This window comes from Cucurbita moschata, unplaced genomic scaffold (genome assembly GCF_002738365.1).
Source record: "Cucurbita moschata cultivar Rifu unplaced genomic scaffold, Cmos_1.0 Cmo_Scf00012, whole genome shotgun sequence".
Taxonomy (NCBI): Eukaryota; Viridiplantae; Streptophyta; class Magnoliopsida; order Cucurbitales; family Cucurbitaceae; genus Cucurbita; species Cucurbita moschata.
In genome coordinates, this window is record NW_019268528.1 from 1164684 (window position 1) to 1184268 (window position 19585).

The window sequence follows — 19585 nt, forward strand, 5'->3', positions numbered from 1 at the left end:
AAATTATTTAATTTAACCGCTACAATAATCCTAAATTAAGCTTGTAAGGCTAAGTTTTAAAGGAACAAATTAATAATTTAATCAAATAATTGTGAGAGAAATAAAGGATTTAAAATATAGTTTACAAAAACCAATGGCTACGTGGAACACAGACATCCATTTAATTATAAGCAAGAGAATTAGCCAAATTAAATTAATGATAAAATACCCAATGGTGACCAAATCTATATGAAGGAAGGATGATGATTGGTCACCAGCTCCCAAAAAAGCAACTAAATATTAGGGGAAAATAGTGATGAATTTCTTGAAGCTGTCATTTATTATATTGGAAATTGAGACTATATTCTTTTGTTGCCATATTAAATATTTATCATATTAAACGAGTTTCATTATTGACATAATTAATTATAATATCCTAAAGTACATGTGACAAAATCAATGTATAGATTAAATCGTCTAATTAATTATAATATAAAGTTTACGAATTTTTATAAAAAAAAAAAAAAAAAAAACCCTCAATATTCCCAACTTTTCTAAACCCAAAAAACCCTTCTTTTTCTCCAAAATTACAAACAAGTTTGGGTATTTTATGTCTATTCCTCATCAAGGGTATTGCCTTTTATTTGGTAGACAATGAAATGGATAATAGGAGGGCATATTGGTAATATATTACAGGTTTATTTAATGTGTTTATTTAATAACTAAAATAAATAATAATAATTATGTATATATATATGCATTAATAAGGTATATTTGTTGATATAGTTATTTAAACGTTTACGATAAGTTGGTAAGAATGAGTGATTATTTAGCATGATGTGATAAAATACAAATGAACCGTAAAAAAATATTATGTTCCCTTGTTTTATCTTTTTTACCTGTTTTTATGAATGGTAAAAAATACTCATAAATTTTATAAAAAAAATTATAATAATATCCATAAACTAAAACGGATGGATGGATTTTTATTTTTTATTGTCAATATATGAACGAAAAATTATCTATCAACACCTTATAGATTATTTTCACATTTTTTATTGCTTCATAAATATTTTTGAAGTATGATACTAACGATAATATTTTTTAACTTTTTAAAAAAGTTTAAATATATTTTTGAAAATTTGAAAAGTATAAAAAAGTATTTTAAAAATACTTTTTGAAGTTAAAAAAATATTTAAAAAAAAGTATGTTTGGAAGAAAATATTAACGATCTTTTATTTGAAATTAAAGTAAACCGTATTTGTTTTTAAATATTTTTAAAAATTTAAGAATATTTTCTCTAAATTTTTAAATTTAAGAATATTTTTTTTAATGATAAAATAGAAAATTTTAGTATTATTATTAATTTAGTTTTTTTTTTTTAAATTTATGTTGATTAAACTCTAAAAATAGCAAATCTCGAGAAAATTAAATACCATAAATAGAAACGATGCATCGCCTTGTCGGAAGGTAACATGAACCCACTCTTGGGCCGTACGATGGATTTATTAGTAGCGGAATCGACGGTTGTTAGGTGTCCAACGTGGCAGAACCGAGCCGAGCTGAGTGGAAACAAGGGAGCGTCTCCGTTGCCGACAAGGAGTACATGGATCCACGTGGGATCACGAGGACTGTGGGGACCACATGGAAGCGCACGTGTCAACCACCGACGTCCCATCCAGTTGACCGCAGATTGCGGGATCTTTGTACGACTATTCTTTGCCCTTACGTGTCCCCAGGTGGAATTTAATTAAAATTAATTGCGTGAAAAACCTCATTTTTTAAAATATTTAGTGAATTTTTTCATTTTTTTCTTTTTTTCTTTCCCTAAAAAATAAAATGGTTGAATTTTGTTAATTTAATTAAATTGAAAATACAAGCTAATTTTATTTTTTTATCATTAAACTTTCAAAATTAATTTATTTTTAGTTATTGAATTTTAAAATATTAGTTAAATAAAAATAAACCGTTGATGGTTAGTTCCTCACTAGTTGTGTTTAATATCATATTTTTATGCTGTTGTACCTATTTAATAATTTTATTATGAACATATTAATAATAATTTAATTTCAGTAGTAAAAATAGAGTTGTTACACTCGGACATGAATTATCATCCAAAAGTTAATGGTTTCATCTTGTCTCGTCTGTTATTAACTGGAAAAAAAATAATGTTGTTTAATTTAAACTAAAAATATAATTATTTCGTTATACACTACTACTGTTCTTTCGCCGAATACTACAAATGACATGGTATTGTCCACACTACGAGGCGACTTGCTCGTAGGACTTTGTTAGATCTCAACTTTATTGAAAAAGTTACATCCGGTTCATCTCGGTATACAGTGTCTACAAATGACATGATATTGTTGACACAACGAAGTGACTTGCATGTAGGACTTTGTTAGATTTAGCTTTATCGAGAAAGTCTCGTACTACTTTTTTCAACAACAAATAGGTTGAAAAATAAAGATTCAAACATTTGACATTCTCATCGAAAGAAGATACCTAAACCAGTTGAGTTAGACTCGAGAACCGTCCGTAGTTGTATACGTGCCCTACGAAATCATGGCATATCAATATGAAAAAATTGAGTTTCTTCCCTCACGTAGTCATTTCATGTCATTGCCTAAAAAGAGCCAACCTAAAGCTATAGTCTCCCTAGGTAAAAGAGCAATGTTTTGTGTATTTATTGAATTATTGTAACTAATTTTATAAATGAAAAACATGTTTTTTTTTTGTAACGTGACATATCAAATAGTTCGTGTTTGAAATGATAATTATTGTTGATGTTTTATCTTATTAAATATTGATGTTTTATCTTATTAAATAATAATTTATTAGCAGTGTTGTAACGTCCTAGATCCAGCACTAGCAGATATTCTCCTCTTTGAGTTTTTCCTTCCAGGCTTTAAAACGGGTCTACTTGAGGAAGGTTTCTACACCCTTATAAATGGTGGTTTGTTCTTCTCCCCAACCAATGTGGAACATCACAATCCACCCTCCCTTTGGGGCCCAGCGTCCTCGCTGACACTCTTTCCTTCCTCCAATCAATGTGAGATCGCCCCTAAATCCACCCCCCTTTGGGGCCAGTGTCCTTACTGGCACACCGCCTCGTGTCTACCCCCCTTCAGGGAACAGCGAGAAGACTGACACATCGTCCGGTGTCTAACTCTGATGCCATTTGCATCTGTTAGCGCTGGATCTAGGTCATTACAAGTGTATTTAGGTTCAATTGAAAAAATCTTTTGGACCAACTCTAAATTTCAGGTAGGTTCACAATCCAACTCTCTAGTTTCAGACTTGGTTGTCAGGTTGTTATCCACCGTACATATTAAATTAGTAACTAAAATCCTATAAAGTTCAAATATCAAACATTTGAAAGTCACAATGCACTACTAAGATCGGTTACAAACGTCAAATATTCTTAATCTTCTCAACAGTCATCAAACACAGTCGTTTATCAAAGACAACCCGAGAGGGAGGCAACCTTCCTTCTCCCCTTTGTCCATGCGTATGATCACGAATATAAATACTAATTAAGAGGACCAATGAACAAAAAGGACATCCATTCATGCTCAAATTTCGAATTCAACTCAATTCAATTCAGTGGGTTCCATTAGACGGTTTAAAAATTTAACAGATCAGATACACACCTCAAAAGGTCGGTTCTCGAACTTTTATCGTAATCAAAACTACTTAAGCAATCATCTACACAAAAGATTAAAATAATAATCAAAATTGATCATAGAAGTAAACCCTAAAACATGATTCAAGTGTTTGTCAATTATTTCTAGACATGAGGGACTTGGCTGTCTCATTTCTTTTGTTTCCATCTTTTGACAAAACCCTTCTTTTTTTCTTTTTTTTTTTTCATTTCAATTCAAACTAAAATTAATCTAGGGTTTTGCCTTTTTGCACAATTGTTTAGATCTTTGAAAAGATTGTGTTTTTAATCCAAAAAACAGCCCTAATAAATAGTTTTGACTGTTTTTGATGAACATGAAAGAGAAAAAGAAACCCTAGCTTAATTGGAATATAATTTATTTCAAGAACAAACCCATCAAAATTTGCCCACAAACACTAATTCATATTCAAAATCACCACAAGATCAAGAAAACAACATGGCTTTTAAGATATAATATCGATCGTAATCATAAATATTTACCTTTGAAGTTAGAAGTCGAACGAGATCGGAAGATCAAGAGAAGAAAGCCAATATGAACATAACTCAACTATTCAGATTCAAGATTTGAATCTTCGTTAGAACTTTTGCAATTACGAATTGGAAATAGGTAGAGTCAATATGAACATAGCTCAACTGAAGAATCGAATCTTTGTTGTTTGTAATTATGAATTGGAAATGGGGAGAGAGCCAATATGAACATGGCTCAACTGAAGATTCGAATCTTCGTTAGAACGTTTGCAATTACGGATTGAAAATACGAAGAGAGATGGAGAGAGAGAGATCAGAACTCTCTTACATATTATGTAATTATGAAATTTCAATGTTCTTATTTGTTGTGTGTTCTTGTTCAAGTTGCACCCTCTTGCTTTTGCTTTTGCTTTGGCCTTTTTCTCTTCTTCTCATAGCTAACACCTCTTGCTTTCGTTTGAAAATCACGAACTTCCCTTAAATAGAGACGAACAGCTCTAGCTCCAAATGGGTTGGCTTCCGGCCGGCCGCCGTTCTCTTCAAAGGCTGCACGGAGGCGGCCGATGAGGGCGTCGAGGCTGCCCCAAGCCTGTCGGAGCGGGCAGGGACAGGGAGCTGGCGGGTTGGGCAGGCCGAAGAACGGGCAGGTCTGGTTGTGAACTTTGGTCTTCCCAAAATGGTCTAAGTACCGGAGAAATTCCAGCACGTGAGCGCCGCTGCACATTTGTAGAGCCAACGGCGGTCGGTGGTTGCGAAGGTACTGACAGAACGTGTTCCAATCTCGCCGTTTTTGATTCTCATACCGGCTTGGTGTGGTGGTAGAGGATGACGACGGCGAGCACGCGGCGGCGGTGATGGTGGTTGTGGTGGTGGTGGGTGGTATGGGTATGGGATTGGATGATGATTTTGAGAACAAATCCATTAAAAGATCACAAAAAGCAACAAAACCCAGCAAGGAAATAGAGAAATCTCTTGAAAGATCGAAACTTATTGTTATGGGTATGATAAAAATGTAATCTTTTAGTGTTTTGAAGAGAACCCAGTTCTGAATTTAGGGTTTTTTTGAAGAAAAAACATGAAAAATCAAGAACAGACTCAAAATGGAAGATCAAAAAAGGAAAAAACCAAGTGGGTTTTGCATGGCATGATGAGAAAAACACAATTGATATCGAGAATGATCATGTTTTAAAGCCAAAAGAGGGCTGTTCTTGATGTGTTCTTGGCAGAAGAAGAACAAAAAGGTGAGTTTTTTTTGGTGTAAAGAGATAGAGAACTGAGAGTTGAGGGCTGTAGAGAGAGAAAGAGAGGAGAGAGAGAGAGATGGGAGTAAAGTTAAGAAGCATAAGATGACAAGTTTAGCAGTGAAAAGAGTTGATGGTGACCATTGGTAAAAGGACAATTGTGCTGTCACCCACTCACTCTTTGGCGCGTGCATGAATTGTTCATCCTTTTTGATCTTGATGATCTAGGGTTTGTTTCTTTTTGTATTCAAATGAATTCTAAGTACAAGGATTTATACTTTTAATACACGTACTTGTTGAGATAAATAATCCAAAGTGTTTATATGTACACGTTCGGCTCGTTGGACCATGCACGTGACTCAATAGTAAATTTGTAATACAAGGAAGAGGCGACTTGTCATGCTGCTTGCTCTGTTCAAGTTAGTTTAGGAGTTATTGGCTATATCAAGAGCTTAAGAGAAAAGAGTTCTGGAGAATTCTAAGGTATGTATAAAAGGATTAACGTAGAATTATATTATTCTCTCTCGAATTTGAAATGAAGAAGTGAAAATAGGATTACTGAAGGGCTCTGGGTCGAGGGTATGCAAGAGGTCGAGATTGACAACTTAGCCCTTGGCTTGATTTTTCGTCTTCCTCAAGATTTGATTATGTCTTGGGTTAGCTTTTGAGGCTCGGATTAGATTGATCGAGTTCTTTTAAGTCACCGAATTTCGTAAACATCACTATCTATCTTTATCGGTCATAACTTTGACTATTCTTTGGTACCGGTACACTTAAGTGAAATATTAAAGAAAAAGAAAATAAAAAGTTGGGAATAAAAAAATGAAAATGAATAATAAATTGTATAAAAAATAATAGAATATAAAACTTTTTGTAATATGAATTACTTATAAATATACATATTGGAATAATATAGCAATAATATGATAGTGGGAATCATTAATCAAGATATTTTGCAAATTCTTTGTCAACCATTTTCCACCCAATAAACAAAAAAAAGTAACTATAACTAATTCTCGAGTAATCTGAACAGAATTTACAATCCAATTCAGCCAAATCTTTGCCTTCTTTAGTGGCTAAGTTTCAGCATTCAACGTCGGTTTCCTCAACTCAGCTCAAAAGGTAAGGGGAATGATCAATTCGAGAACTTGATTGGCATTGGAAGATATGTGTACCAAAAGCCCATGCTTACTTCACGGAGTCTCATCTGGTACAACTCCATGTGCTACTTTGAAATCTCGTGGCTTTGTTCCCGAAACTCCCTTCCACCTCCCCGACCAACAAGTTTTCCGAAACTAAACCGAAGAGAATTCCGACTTTACTAAAATGCTTGCTGAAAAATCACTAACATAGCACCAACAAGTTGCAACATATCACTAACATTAGTATCAAACGTCAAATATTCTTAATTTTCATAATAATTTTAAAAGTAGGGTAGGGTTTGGTTGAGTTATAACCCTATTTTTAAGTTGGTCGGGTGTACCCGACAAAAAAGAAAAAAAAGTGAACTCAGAAACTGACCCAATCCAAACTTTTATAATTTGGGTTGAGTAATCCGAGTTGGTCGAATTATCTGATCACATGAATACCCTACTTATTATTTTTTTTTTATCTACTCTTTTACGATATACTAAAAAAAATATTGATTCACTCTTTATCTCGATTTCAAACGCATGAACGTATAAAAATATCGACACGTCCACGAAAATATAACGCTCTTTACACGACTCCAACTACCAGAGATGCTAAATATCAATATTATTAATAATAATATGGCTGCATTTGACTTTATTTAGTCAACAATTTATCTTCATCATCAGACATTAATTACAAACTACAAGGTGTGACATTCCAGAAGGAAAAATAAAAAAAAATAAATCAGGCTATTCTATATTCTACACACCTGGAAATGGTAACCCTAGAGATAGGGCTGCCCTAAAATCATGGGGATACCCTAAATAAGGGTACAGCCTTCATTTTTAGTGCCCTATTTAGACAGCCATCTTCTACTACCAAATTTTATTCCATAAATGTAAATGTTTAGGTTGGTTAGTCTACAAACCCTACCATATCATAGGTCTATATTAATCCCTATGCATGACCTCAAAGCCCCTGATTTTGTTATGGTCAACAACATATATGAGGTTCTCTAAGGAGGGCAATTGAGTCATTTTCCGTACGTCACGTCAACTTCGACGCTCTTCGTTGAATCGTTGTTTAACTTGAACGACTCTATGGGAGTTTCAGGCCAAGTAATTAAGGAGGGCAATTGGGTCATTTTTCATATGTCATCGTCAACTTCGACACTCGCTGTTGAATCATTATTTAACTTGAACGGCTCCATGGGAGTTTCAGGCCAAGTACCGTGGTGTCTTGAGTTGACTCGATTGACATATAGTTAAATCGATTTGAATTCAATCAAAATCAAACAGTTTCTCTAACCGAATTCAACCTTCATATTCGAGTTGGGTTAGTCCACTTTTTTAACCCTCCTAGTTTGACCATTTTAGAAAGTAATTAAAAAAAAAAAGTTGTAGCTAAAAAATTACTACAAGGAGGTTTGAAAATACCTTGGATTTTGGAAAGTAATTATTTTAAAAAATAATAATAATAAAAAAGAAAAAGAAAAAGCGTTCACGATGGGACTCGAACCCACAATCTCCCGCTCCGGAGGCGAGCGCCTTATCCATTAGGCCACGCGAACTGTTTGTTTAAGAGGGCGCAATAAATTTAATGATTTAGATAACTATATAAATTACGTCACTATTTTTATTAAAAAGATAATTTTCATTAAATTTGGGCTCAAAATTAATAAACGTTGCAACTTTATTTAAAATTTATCTACTGACAAGACTTTCATAGCATACGTTTGTAAGGCTTAATTATTGTTAATTTTTTTATTGCTAAAAAATTCTCCGTAATCTCGAGAAATATACGAACAATTAGATAAGATTGAACCACCGTAAAAAAATATATATTCAAAGAACACGCTGTAATGTAGAAAGCAAAATTACGATCAATGTAGTGCAGAGATGCTACAACGTTATGTGTTTTGTAGGCATCATCCAATCGTTATGAACAATGAGGACATACATACGAAAACTTCTATCAACCATGTCGCCTAAGACACATAAATTCATCTTAAATCTTGACAAGGGCGAAGCGCAATTCAGATTTAATAACGTCGTTCTCGTCCCTTTCATCGACCCTGAAACTCCAAACACGAACCTTAGTTCCTGTCTTGAGTCCATAAGCTCGAGCAAAAGAGTTCCATTTGTTGACCAAACAATTCACGTAATTTTTTCCCATTAGCCACTTCTTGAACCGAATTGGATTCACTTTTAAATCGGATCCCACTATGAATGTGTCTATGTAGTTCAATTCATCGTCCCCTTTGCTCCGGTGCTCCAACATCTTCTCCTCCTCCGCCGTCATAAATTCCACTCTCACCATCTTCTTCGGCAGCGACAGCCGCCCTTGATTCGTCCTCATGTCAGTCGCCGTCAACTTCTTTTCGATTATCATTTGCACACGGTAACCACCCATTCTTTCCGTTATATGTTCTCTCATCTCCGCCGGCATCTCCTCCTCCGCCACAGGCTGAATTTCCTCATCTGGGTCATCTTCATTCATCGGCTCCGGTGGGATTTCGGCAATTGGGCTATCGCCATTCACGACCCCAGACAGATTTCCGGCTTCTGGATCATCTCTGTTCATCGGCGTCGGCGACACGTTCGGGTTCTCATGGCCAGGACAGTCGATATATTCAACTAGAGTCCTCTTCTTTCTACAAACTATTTGGTTGAAATTGTCCATCCAATGAAACGGGCTAGAGCTGATGGAGTCTAGATTATCAGACATTGTTGTTTCTTCCTAAGAATTACTCAAATTGGAGTTAATCGCAGAGTACTCTGTGAGCCGTCCTGAGTTTATTTAAATATTAATATTAATTTTTCCTAATCCTATTACAATATAGAAGATAATCGATTTTATCTTTTTTTAATTTAAAATTTAAATTTTTTTCTTATCTTAATTTATAAAAATTTCAAAATCTGTAATTATATAAGATAAAACGGTAGATATTTGCCGAGGATTTCCACAAACCCTCGATTCTCGCAAACCCAATTGTTTTCAATTTCTCCCGACCCGCCACTGGTTCCCAATTCTCTGCATCTCTTAGCGAGAAGAAACGATGAAAGGAAGGAATTCTGGGAATTTTTCGAACCCATGTTTGACGATGCATCAGCCATGGGCTTCTCTGCTGGTCTATGGAATCAAACGCATCGAGGGCAGGTCCTGGTCTGCTCCCCTCAGAGGTTCGTTCTGTCCTTTCAAATCTACTTTCGTTTGAATGTTCGAATAACACAAAAGAAAACTGGAATTGAGAAGCAGAATTGGGCGTTGTTCATGTGTTCGAAGTTGCTTTACTGTTGACCCTTTGAATCATCCAACCCTAAACTCTAAATGATTGTGTTATTGGCATATCTTTTGTTAGTTTATTTCTTCTTTCTTTGTGGATGTGGTTTAGTAAAGGATGATTCTATATTCTGAACTTGATCACTGAAGGTCGTCTTTGGATTCATGCTGCAAGTAAGGTTCCTGAGGACTCTACGATCAAAGCAATGGAGGATTTCTATAGAGAAGTTTATGCTCTGGATGGAATTACTGATCTTAAGTTTCCAGAACATTATCCTGTTTCAAGGCTTTTAGGTATCAAATCTGATGATTTTTCATGATATATTACTTATGTTTTACTGGTTCTTGTGTTTCTTTTGGCGCTTTACCGATCACATTCCATGAAGTACTTATTTGAAGTCTACCATTACGGCAACACCATCGTTGTTTTGATTGATATCTTGGTGTCTATGCTCTGAATCCATATTTGTCTCTATGTTCTGACATATGTTATGTTTGCCACTTGGTGGAATCATCACTTGTTAGGCTGATTTTGAGCATCTTACTTATGTTATATGACTGCAGATTTTCATGACGTGCACACTTACAGTGTCGGTTGAGTATGCATGATATGAGAATATGGAGAGGGAATTGTAATTAAAAATGACTATAAATATCGACATCGAGAGTACTTTCGAGCATAATAAATTTGAAAGATATGTTGAACTATCGACTTTTAGATATGGATTCATGTAAGATCTCACATAGGTTAGAGAGGAGAACGAAACATTCCTTTTAAGGGTTTAGAAACCTCTCCCTAATAGACGCATTTTAAAACCTTGAGAGGAAGCTCGAAAGGGAAAGCCCAAAGAGGACATTATTTGTTAGCGGTAGGCTTGGGCTGTTACAAATGATATCAGAACTAGATACCAGGTGGTGTGCCAGCGAGGACGTTGGGCCCTTAAGGAGGTGAATTATGAAATCTCACATCTGTTGGAGAGGGGAACGAAACATCCCTTATAAGGGTGTGGAAACCTCTCTCTAAAGACGCGTTTTAAAACTGTGAGGCTGACGGCGATACGTAATGGACCATAGCAGACAATATCTACTAGCGGCGGGCTTGGGCTTAGGCTGTTACTTTCGAGCATAATAAATTTGAAAGATGTGTTGAACTATGGACTTTCAGATATAGGTTCATGTGAGATCTTACGTCGGTTGGAGAGAAGAATGAAACATTCCTTACAAGGGTGTGGAAACCTCTCCCTAACAAACGCATTTTAAGACTTGAGGGAATAACGAAAGGGAAAACTCAAAGAAGACAATTTCTGTTAATGTGGGCTTGGGTTGTTACAAATGGTATTAGAGCTAGATACCGGGTGGTGTGCCAGCGAGGACGCTGGACCCTAAGGGGGTGGATTGTGAGATCCTACATTGGTTGGAGAGGGGAACGAAGCACCCCTTATAAGGGAGTGGAAACCTCTCTCTAGTTGACGCGTTTTAAAACCGTGAGGCTGACGGTGATACGTAACTGACCATAGCGGACTATATCTACTAGCGGTGGGCTTGGGCTTGGGCTGTTACAGTTCAAAACTATCTATCATATTAAAATCCCATGAAATTTATGGCCATAAATGTTTGTCTCATGAGTTTCCAGACAAGACCCATGCTTGATTATCAACATTCATGTCTGTTCATTCAGGTTGTGTTGAAGTGGTTGGCTGTGTTCATGGTGATGAACTGCAAAGTTGGGATAAAGTACCTGAAGGGGTGGGTAGCCTAGCTTTCCTCATCCATATCTTAGTTTCTGAGGCATCTTATCTAAGAAAAGCTAACAAAAGTAAGCCTGCAGGTTAGACTAGAAGCACAAACTGATTTCTGCTGGCTCTGTGAACAACCACAGGTGTGTACTGATTCGAAGTCAAGTTTCAGCAGAGTTATAATATACTGAATGGAATTTCTTTAACTGTTTCAGAAATTACTGATTCCGTTCGAGATGCGTGGTTACCAACGAGTTTATAACTTAGAAAAGAAGGTGGAAATGTTAACTTTGTTTTGATTCTCTCTTTAATGATTCTTTTGTGTGTTTCTGTTTGTTCTAAAATCCAATTGTATTTGATCAGATATTTGAAGCAGCTGTTAGAGGTCTCATCCATGTTAAATCCCCACTGCCTGTGAAGTTTCAACTTCCAGATCCTAGAGATCCATTTTCCTTGAAGCCAGGATCCGTCTCTTCACGTTCTCCCGAGACTATAGGATCTGGACCCGACGTGGAGAAGTCATCTAAACTCGATGCTGTCATAGCTGGTGCTCGAGCAGCTGCTACTCAGTTTTCGAAAGAGTATCAGGACCCCCAAGCTTCTATCCATGACAATACTTCTAATTTTGGAAGAGCAGGGAAATCCAGAACGGACGAGGCTCAATCTACCAACTTTCGTCAAGACGAGGCTCCACGAGCTAATATCGAGGAACAAACTAGTAGCTACCACACTCGATCTAAGGCACTTTTCACACAACCACAGCAGCAAAATGGAGCTCCTTCTAAGGTATAGATTTTCCTTCTTTATCTTCTTTTATTTTCTTGTTTTAATGAAGAGGAGCTGTGAAGAAATATCTGAAAGCTTAGGACCATGGAAGGATTTTAATCATAGATAGTCTTGAAGAATGTACTGCTGCTCGTAAAATTGCTGGTGCTATGTGTCATGGTCATACTCGTCTAGGGCGTGTTGCCCGTGGCCGAATGTCGAAAAGTGTGATTGTGACACCATGCGACATTCTCTTTCATTTTAGAGGAAGCATATTTGAACAACTAAGAGTTCTGTATTCTTATTAATCATGTCTCTCGCAATTAACGAATGATCTCGTGTTATGTTTAGATCTTTGCCGCTGCATTGAGAGGACTGAGACCGACATGAATGTTGATCGATTCAATTGCAGAGAAGATTCGTACATAGAAAAGCAGGGCATGTGAAAACTGACTTCTATTAAGTAGTTTTACGATTGTTTTCGATTAGTTCCTTGCCACGGAGTTTCGATTATTAGTGTTGTAATATAGAATGATTCTGTGAAGAACTAAGAGTCAAGGATTCAATATTATCGGAGCTTGATTCTTAGTTTATGTAACCTTTTGTCTTGTCTCATAATTAAGGTTAGCTTATCATAACTTTAAAAGGTTTCGTTTATGTTCATGAGTTTTCATTTGAATCTAATGAGTTCTTATGTTCATGAGTTTTCATCTGCTGCCCTCTAAACCAATATTCTTGTGGAGATGGGGACGGATACCATCGAAGAATCGAGCACTCAACCACTGTGTTTCTTCTCCATGGGACACAAAGAGGTCAGATCTATTGTCTGAATCGCTCTATTTCTATGATAATTCGAACCCCTTTTCTGCAATTTAGGAAAAAGAAGCAAAAAAGGAAGGTTGTATGAACAAAATGACAAGCCTTCCTCTGCCCTCCAGTAAGTTCTTTCTTTCAGTTTTTGGTTTTGGATCATGTTCTTATGTCTTGCTTGCTTCCGTGATTGTTGGACAAATATCAGTAGTTGAGGTTATTTCAATGAGCATAATGTCTTTCTTGAAATGCAGTTTGTTTTATGTTCTTCATCAGCCCATATCAAATCTCAGAATCTGCTAATAATATGATACAATGAGTAGCTGTTCTGTGTTATAAGCTATCAAAACAGAGTTTATTTCAACTGGGTTTATGTCGTGATTCCATATCCAAATTTTGGTCCTTTTGAGCGCTTTACCAACCCACCGTTTGTAGATATTGTCCTCTTTGAATTTTCCCTTCAAAGACTCCCCCTCGTGATGTCTCTTATCCTCATCACAAGACAAGAGGATGAAGACAAGAAATCTCCTTTTCCCTACATCGAGACATACATGACAAATTTAAAACTAAGCAATTGTGAGATCCCGTATTTGTTGGAGAGGGAAATGAAGCATTCCTTATAAGGGTGTGAAAATCTCGTTTTAAAACTGTGAGGCTGATGGAGATACGTAGTGGGCCAAAATGGACAATATCGACTAGTGGTGGACTTGGGCTGTTACAAATGGTATTAGAGTCAGACACCGGGCGGTGTGCCAACGAGGATGCTGGACCCTTAAGTGGGTGGATTGTGAGATCCCAAAACAGTTGGAGAGGGGAACGAAACATTTCTTATAAGGGTGTGGAAACCTTTCCCTGGTAGACGCGTTGTAAAACTATGAGGCTGATGACAGTACGTAACGGGCCAAAATGGACAATATCTTTTAGCAGTGGGCTTAGATTGTTACAAACTGTATCAAAGCCAAACACTGGGTGGTGGCCTGCAAGGACGCTGGCCCCTAATGGGTGGATTGTGAGATTCCACATTAGTTGGAGAGGGGAACGAAGCATTCCTTATAAGGGTGTGGAGACCTCTCATTGGAAGACGCGTTTTAAAACTATGAGTCTGACGGCGATACGCAACGGGCTAAAGCAGATAACATTTGCTAGCTGTGGACTTGGGCGGTTGCGGTTACAAAGTTGGATTAGTTTCTTTTTTTCAGAATTTTTAGAAAATTGTGAGGAAAAGCCAACTCTTTCTCCTTCTGAATCATGTCAAGCATTCTACAAAAGCATGTATTGTATTATAGAAAGTAATACAATAAATATTCTCAACTTTGAAAGTTAACTTTTTTTTCTCTGTCCGACAGATTTATTCAACAAAGACTTGGAGGTCCATCTGTAGCTGAATATGAGAAGTTACAATCTGAGGTGGCGGATTTGCGAGTCAAGTACGACGAGCTTTTAGCTGCGCACCACGAAACGTGTAAAGAGGTAGTGTTGAAGTTACCTGACTTAAAGCTATTCCTCATTGTATGATATCAAGGCATGATACAAAAATGCAATAGTCTTCTCAAGCTTATGAACAAAGTGCAAAATATAATATTATGAAGAACAAGACTATGAAAATCTTAAGAAATTAGAGCTTTTATAGGCTATCGTTTAGAGAAATTAGGATTTTTGGAAGGTTTCTCGATGATAAGGAATCAACCTAAGGGAAGACTTTGATACCAATGATAAAGAATCATTACAAGGGAAGTAAGATTCGGATTACCTTGTTGATCGAATATCTCAAGAAAAGAACACTTGTTTGAGATTCGGATCACTCCACAAACAAGATCGATCATGTCTAGCTTGAATGACTCTAAACATGTAGAGTTCTCTTTGCAACAGTGGTTGTTGATAGAGTTGATTTGTCTTTGGACCCCTCTTTTTCCACAAAATCCCTCTTTGCTAGTTTGGTGGCATCTAGGTCCGCTTTAAAATGCTCACTAAGTTTGATTTTGGAGTTCAAAATACCCAAGATGGTGAAGATTTGGCTTCGGTTGGTTGCGCACGGTAAGTCTAAATACTCGGGAGAGGCTCCGAAAGAGAAACCCTTCTCTTGCCCTTGGCCACTCTATCAGCTTGCTATGTTTGAATGGTGAAGTTTTTGGATCATATTTTTTTTGCGTTCTTCCTTTGCTAGACGTTGTCGGGATCGATTGGTGGCCTCTGTTTGATTCGCTTGTAGAATACTTGATGGGCTGGAATTTAGAGAATAAAGATGGAATGTTGTCGCCTCGTGAGCTCTTTCGTAGAGTTTATGGTTGGAATGAAACTGTGAGAACCCACATCTATTGGAGAAGGGAACGAAACATTCTTTATAAGGGTGTGGAAACCTCTCCTTACCAAACACGTTTTAAAACCCTTAAGAGGAAGCCTGAAAGGAAAGGCCAAAGAGGACAATATCCGCTAGCGGTGGGCTTGGACGGTTACAGAAATAGAGTTTTTTTTGGGAATTTTGTACAGCTTAACGCTTCTCGGTGGTGCCATATCTTTATCTAATTCTTTTGTAACTTCCCTTTATCTATAGCAAGTTCTTGTTTCTTATCGAACAAAAAATATCGTGTTGCAGTTGGAAGAACTTAAAATCTCGCACAACATCGCCGTAACATCTATCAAGGATACCACCGATGATGAGGATTGAAACTATAAGCTATGAGGGAGTAATGGAGTTGCACATAGGAGGTTGATGAATTTTCTGTATAGTAGCGAAGAAAAAAGAATGTGATAACTTATTCCTCAAAGGTATGTCAAGACCTTACGCTATGCTTGTTTAAAGAGGAAGGAAGATATTTGGTAAAAAGTTGAATTGTTTGAGGTTTATATCTGACAAGTAGCAATCACTTAGGATGAAACCTATCTATTATCGAAAGAAATTATGTAACAGCTTTGACCCGTTACTTATCATTGTTAGCGTCACTATTTTAAAACGTGTCTGTTAGGAAGAAGTTTCTATACCTTTACAAGGAATGCTTCGTTCCCCTCTCCTACTGATATGAGGTCTCACAATCCATCTCCCTTGGGAGCCTAGTGTCCTCGCTGGCACACCGCTCGATGTCTAGCTCTGATACCATTTGTAACAGCCTAAGCCCACTGTCAACAATATTATCCACTTTGGCCCGTTATGGAACGTCGTCATCCTCACGATTTTAAAATGTGTCTGTTAAGAAGAGGTTTCCATATCCTTATGAGGAATGTTTCGTTTTTCTTTCCAACCAATGTGAGATCTCACAATCCATCCCCCTTGGGCCTAGTGTCCTCGCTGACACACCGCTTGGTGTATAGCTCTGATATCATTTGTAACAGCCCAAACCCACTGGTAACAGATATTGTCCGCTTTGGCCCGTTATGTATCGCCGTCAGCCTTATGGTTTTAAAACGCGTCTGTTAAGGAGAGGTTTCCATACTCTTATGAGTAATGTTTCGTTTCCCTCTCTAACCAATGTGAGATCTCACAATCCATCCCCCTTGGGCCCAATGTCCACGCTGACACACCATTCGGTGTCTAGTTATGATATCATTTGTAACGGCCCAAACCCACTAGTAACAGATATTGTCCGCTTTAGCTCGTTATGTATTGCCGTCAGTTTTACGATTTTAAAATCCATTTGTTAGGGAATGATTTTCATATCCCTATAAGAAATACTTTGTTTCACTCTCCTATCGATGTGACATCGCTTTCCTTTCAAACAAGGATGACTAAAACTGTTGTATGTCAGCGGAATTGAAAAGATAGGACAAGCTACAAAAGTGGACATCCATGGAAGGAAGGAGACAAAAAGATGAGAAAACCAAGCAGGGGAACCATTATCCAACCAAGGATCGTTCCAAAAACTAGTGTCTGATCCATCACTGTTTCAAAAACTTCACAAGCAGCTGATACCCATTTGGCCTCCAGACATGAATCTCCAATATCCTTCATTTTGGTAGGAAAATCAAGTGCAGCCAATCTTTGGTTGGCTGGCTGGCAAACGTAGGAAATCGAGGAACGAGTATCATCGTTCATGAATGTATCAAACACAATCTAGGACAAAGGCTCAGGTTCTACCGTTTCAGATTAAGACAAACGTTGAAGACTTAGTTCTGAAGGATTTAACCGTCGTTGTTACTAGATAATCGAAAGAAACTTTAGGACTTAAAATCATGTCTTTAATACCAAATATCGGTGGCGAAAAACTCGTGAAAGGGATATTTTACTCGAACAATTTGTTTTCTAGATTTGCAGCTGGCCCTAAAATTATGGGTTTAGAGTTGTTTGTTGTTTGGGCAATAGTTTAAACCTAGTGAACCTAACCTTAAACTTTGTGTTGGGTCTGGAAAAGTAGAAAGTTTTGACACAACCCTCCAAATTGTTACATTCCTATGCTCCCCAAAAGTTTTAATACCCATTATTGATATAGGTTTGAAGCTGGCAAGTGAACCCAGTTGGCCTTGAGTTGGACCCCCACCTACTAACATAACTTCAACCAAACCCAAAACTTCAAAGGTAAATCATTGAGGCAACTTTAAGTTAAAGCAATGTAAATTCAAATCTGAGTATCTGTTCTTCATGTTCTTCATATCACAGGGTTTTGGTTTTGTATTGACTCTATTTTGCTTCTAACCCATTTTTCAGATCACTTCGTCGTTCTCCTCTCCAATCGATGTGGGATCTCACAATCTTCTTCCCTTCGGAGCTTAGTGTCCTCGCTGACACTTGTTTCCTTCTCCAATCGATGTGGGACCCCCCAATCCAGCCCCTTCGAAGTCCAACGTCCTTATTGGCACACTGCCTCATGTCCACCCCTCTTCAGGGTTCAACCTCCTCACTGCCACATCGCCCAGTTGGTACTATTTGTAACGGTCCAAGCCCACCGATAGTAGATATTGTCTTCTTTGGATTTTTTCTTTCGGGCTTCTCTTCAAGGTTTTAAAACCCATCTACTAGGGAGAGGTTTCCACACTCTTATAATAAATGTTTCATTCTTCTCCCTAATCGAGGTGGGATCTCACAGATATCTTGCTTTGTACAAGCTATGTTCATCATAAATTATTGACAAGTAGCAATGACGGGTGTGGAAACCTTTCCCTAGCAGACGCATTCTCTATATTTGGTTGGAGAGAGAAACAAAGCATTCCTTATAAGGGTGTGGAAACCTCTCCCTAGTAGACACGTTTCTTATATTTAGTTGGAGAGGAGAACGAAGCAACCCTTATAATGGTGTGGAAACCTCTCCCTAATAGACTTGTTTTAAAACCTTAAGGGGAAGCCCTTGAAGGGTAAGCCTAAAGAGGACAAGGGTTTGAGTTGGTACATCAGATGTTGTCGTTTATCAACAGATATGACTATGGTACTTGTTCGACATACTGTATTCATATCCATTGTTTACCGTGCTCTATACAAGCTATGTTCATCTCAAACTAGTGACAAGTAGCAAAGACTTAGACATTGTCGTTTGTTTTATTATATTTATGTCTATCGATGGTACCACTCTATAACAATTGAATTGTAATCTTCAAACATCTATTATAAGTAGAACGAAGCCGAATTATAGTACCATCCTACCAAAATTGCTCTAACGAAAATACTCGTTCGACCATCTTATTAAACTTTCATATCACTTTTCGCGGAATATTTAATCATAATTAAAGCTTAATAAAATTTTTAATTCATTAAATGAAAATATTTAAATGAGATAGAGAGAGAAATGATTATATTGGTCACTTTTATGAACTTAATTCTATGTTGACTACCAAAATTTATTATATTAATAGTCGTTATCGAAATTAATACGATCAAAATTAAGGTACGAGTAATTAGAAGACAATAGTCAAATTCGTGCCAAATTTGTAGCATAAAAAATTAGGTTCCGTGGTCGTTGGTAGTTGAATTCAGCTTCGTCTATGATTTTAAAACTTCATTTTAACCGTCATGATTTGACATAAATTATATGAACTTGTCAACTTCTTCCTACCCAGGTTACATACTGTGAGCCGTGGTTGTTACTCTCTTTTTTGCTTATATAACGTCTTTTTTCAAAAATCTCTCTCTGTTCTTGTTTTCTAAAACCTTCTCTTAAACTGAGGCCAAAGGCTTGAGCATACGTCGCTTGGCTACGACTAAGCGACGTAAGAACGAATTGGGTTAGCTCCAATGAGTGCTGCATAATCGCAAGTCCGCTGCTATCAATGGTGCCATTGTAACCCGTGGAATGGAATTAAGACATTATTTAAGAGAGAGAAAGTAAAAAGGAAGAGAGAGAAAGAAACCCTAAAAAAGAAGGTGTTAAGTCAAAGAAAAAAAATGGAAGTCAAATCTCATCCTACTTCTTAATAAATAAATAAATAAATAAATAAATAAAAGAATTATTTATTTATGAGAGATAAGAGATTTTATGGATAGTTAGTACAAAAAAGAAAAAGAAAAAGAAAAGGGGAAATCCTTTTCCAAAAAAAAAAAAAAAAAAAAAAAAAAAAAAAAAAAA

General features: G+C 36.8%; 4 protein-coding genes, 1 non-coding gene and 1 pseudogene across 5 annotated transcripts in view; 3 read left to right on the top strand and 3 right to left on the bottom strand.

Moving 5' to 3' along the window:
* Positions 1-4197: 4197 nt before the first annotated feature.
* LOC111450676 (protein LIGHT-DEPENDENT SHORT HYPOCOTYLS 1-like) lies at positions 4198-5430 on the bottom strand. Its single transcript, XM_023090916.1, has one exon. It carries the CDS (start codon positions 5052-5054, stop codon positions 4512-4514), a length of 543 nt encoding a protein of 180 aa, XP_022946684.1. The 5' UTR covers positions 5055-5430; the 3' UTR covers positions 4198-4511.
* A 556-nt stretch (positions 5431-5986) lies between these two features.
* Positions 5987-19585, top strand: part of LOC111450669 (methyltransferase-like protein 6) — a 25429-nt gene continuing 11830 nt past the window's right edge. Inside the window, exon 1 of the mRNA XM_023090907.1 lies at positions 5987-6000. The gene's annotated coding sequence lies outside the window, so the exon portion shown is untranslated. The remainder of the gene's footprint in view (positions 6001-19585) is intronic.
* Positions 8005-8077, bottom strand: TRNAR-CCG. Its single transcript has one exon. It is a non-coding gene; the product is annotated as a tRNA-Arg (tRNA).
* LOC111450806 (B3 domain-containing protein At2g31720-like) lies at positions 8515-9234 on the bottom strand. The gene has a single exon (XM_023091102.1). It carries the CDS (start codon positions 9232-9234, stop codon positions 8515-8517), a length of 720 nt encoding a protein of 239 aa, XP_022946870.1.
* On the top strand, positions 9427-12888 carry LOC111450671. Its single transcript, XM_023090910.1, has 7 exons — positions 9427-9689; positions 9940-10083; positions 11468-11535; positions 11618-11668; positions 11741-11800; positions 11889-12311; positions 12642-12888. The coding sequence occupies exons 1-7, from the start codon at positions 9566-9568 to the stop codon at positions 12678-12680; spliced, it is 909 nt and encodes a 302-aa protein (XP_022946678.1). The 5' UTR covers positions 9427-9565; the 3' UTR covers positions 12681-12888.
* On the top strand, positions 12681-15948 carry LOC111450807 (annotated as a pseudogene).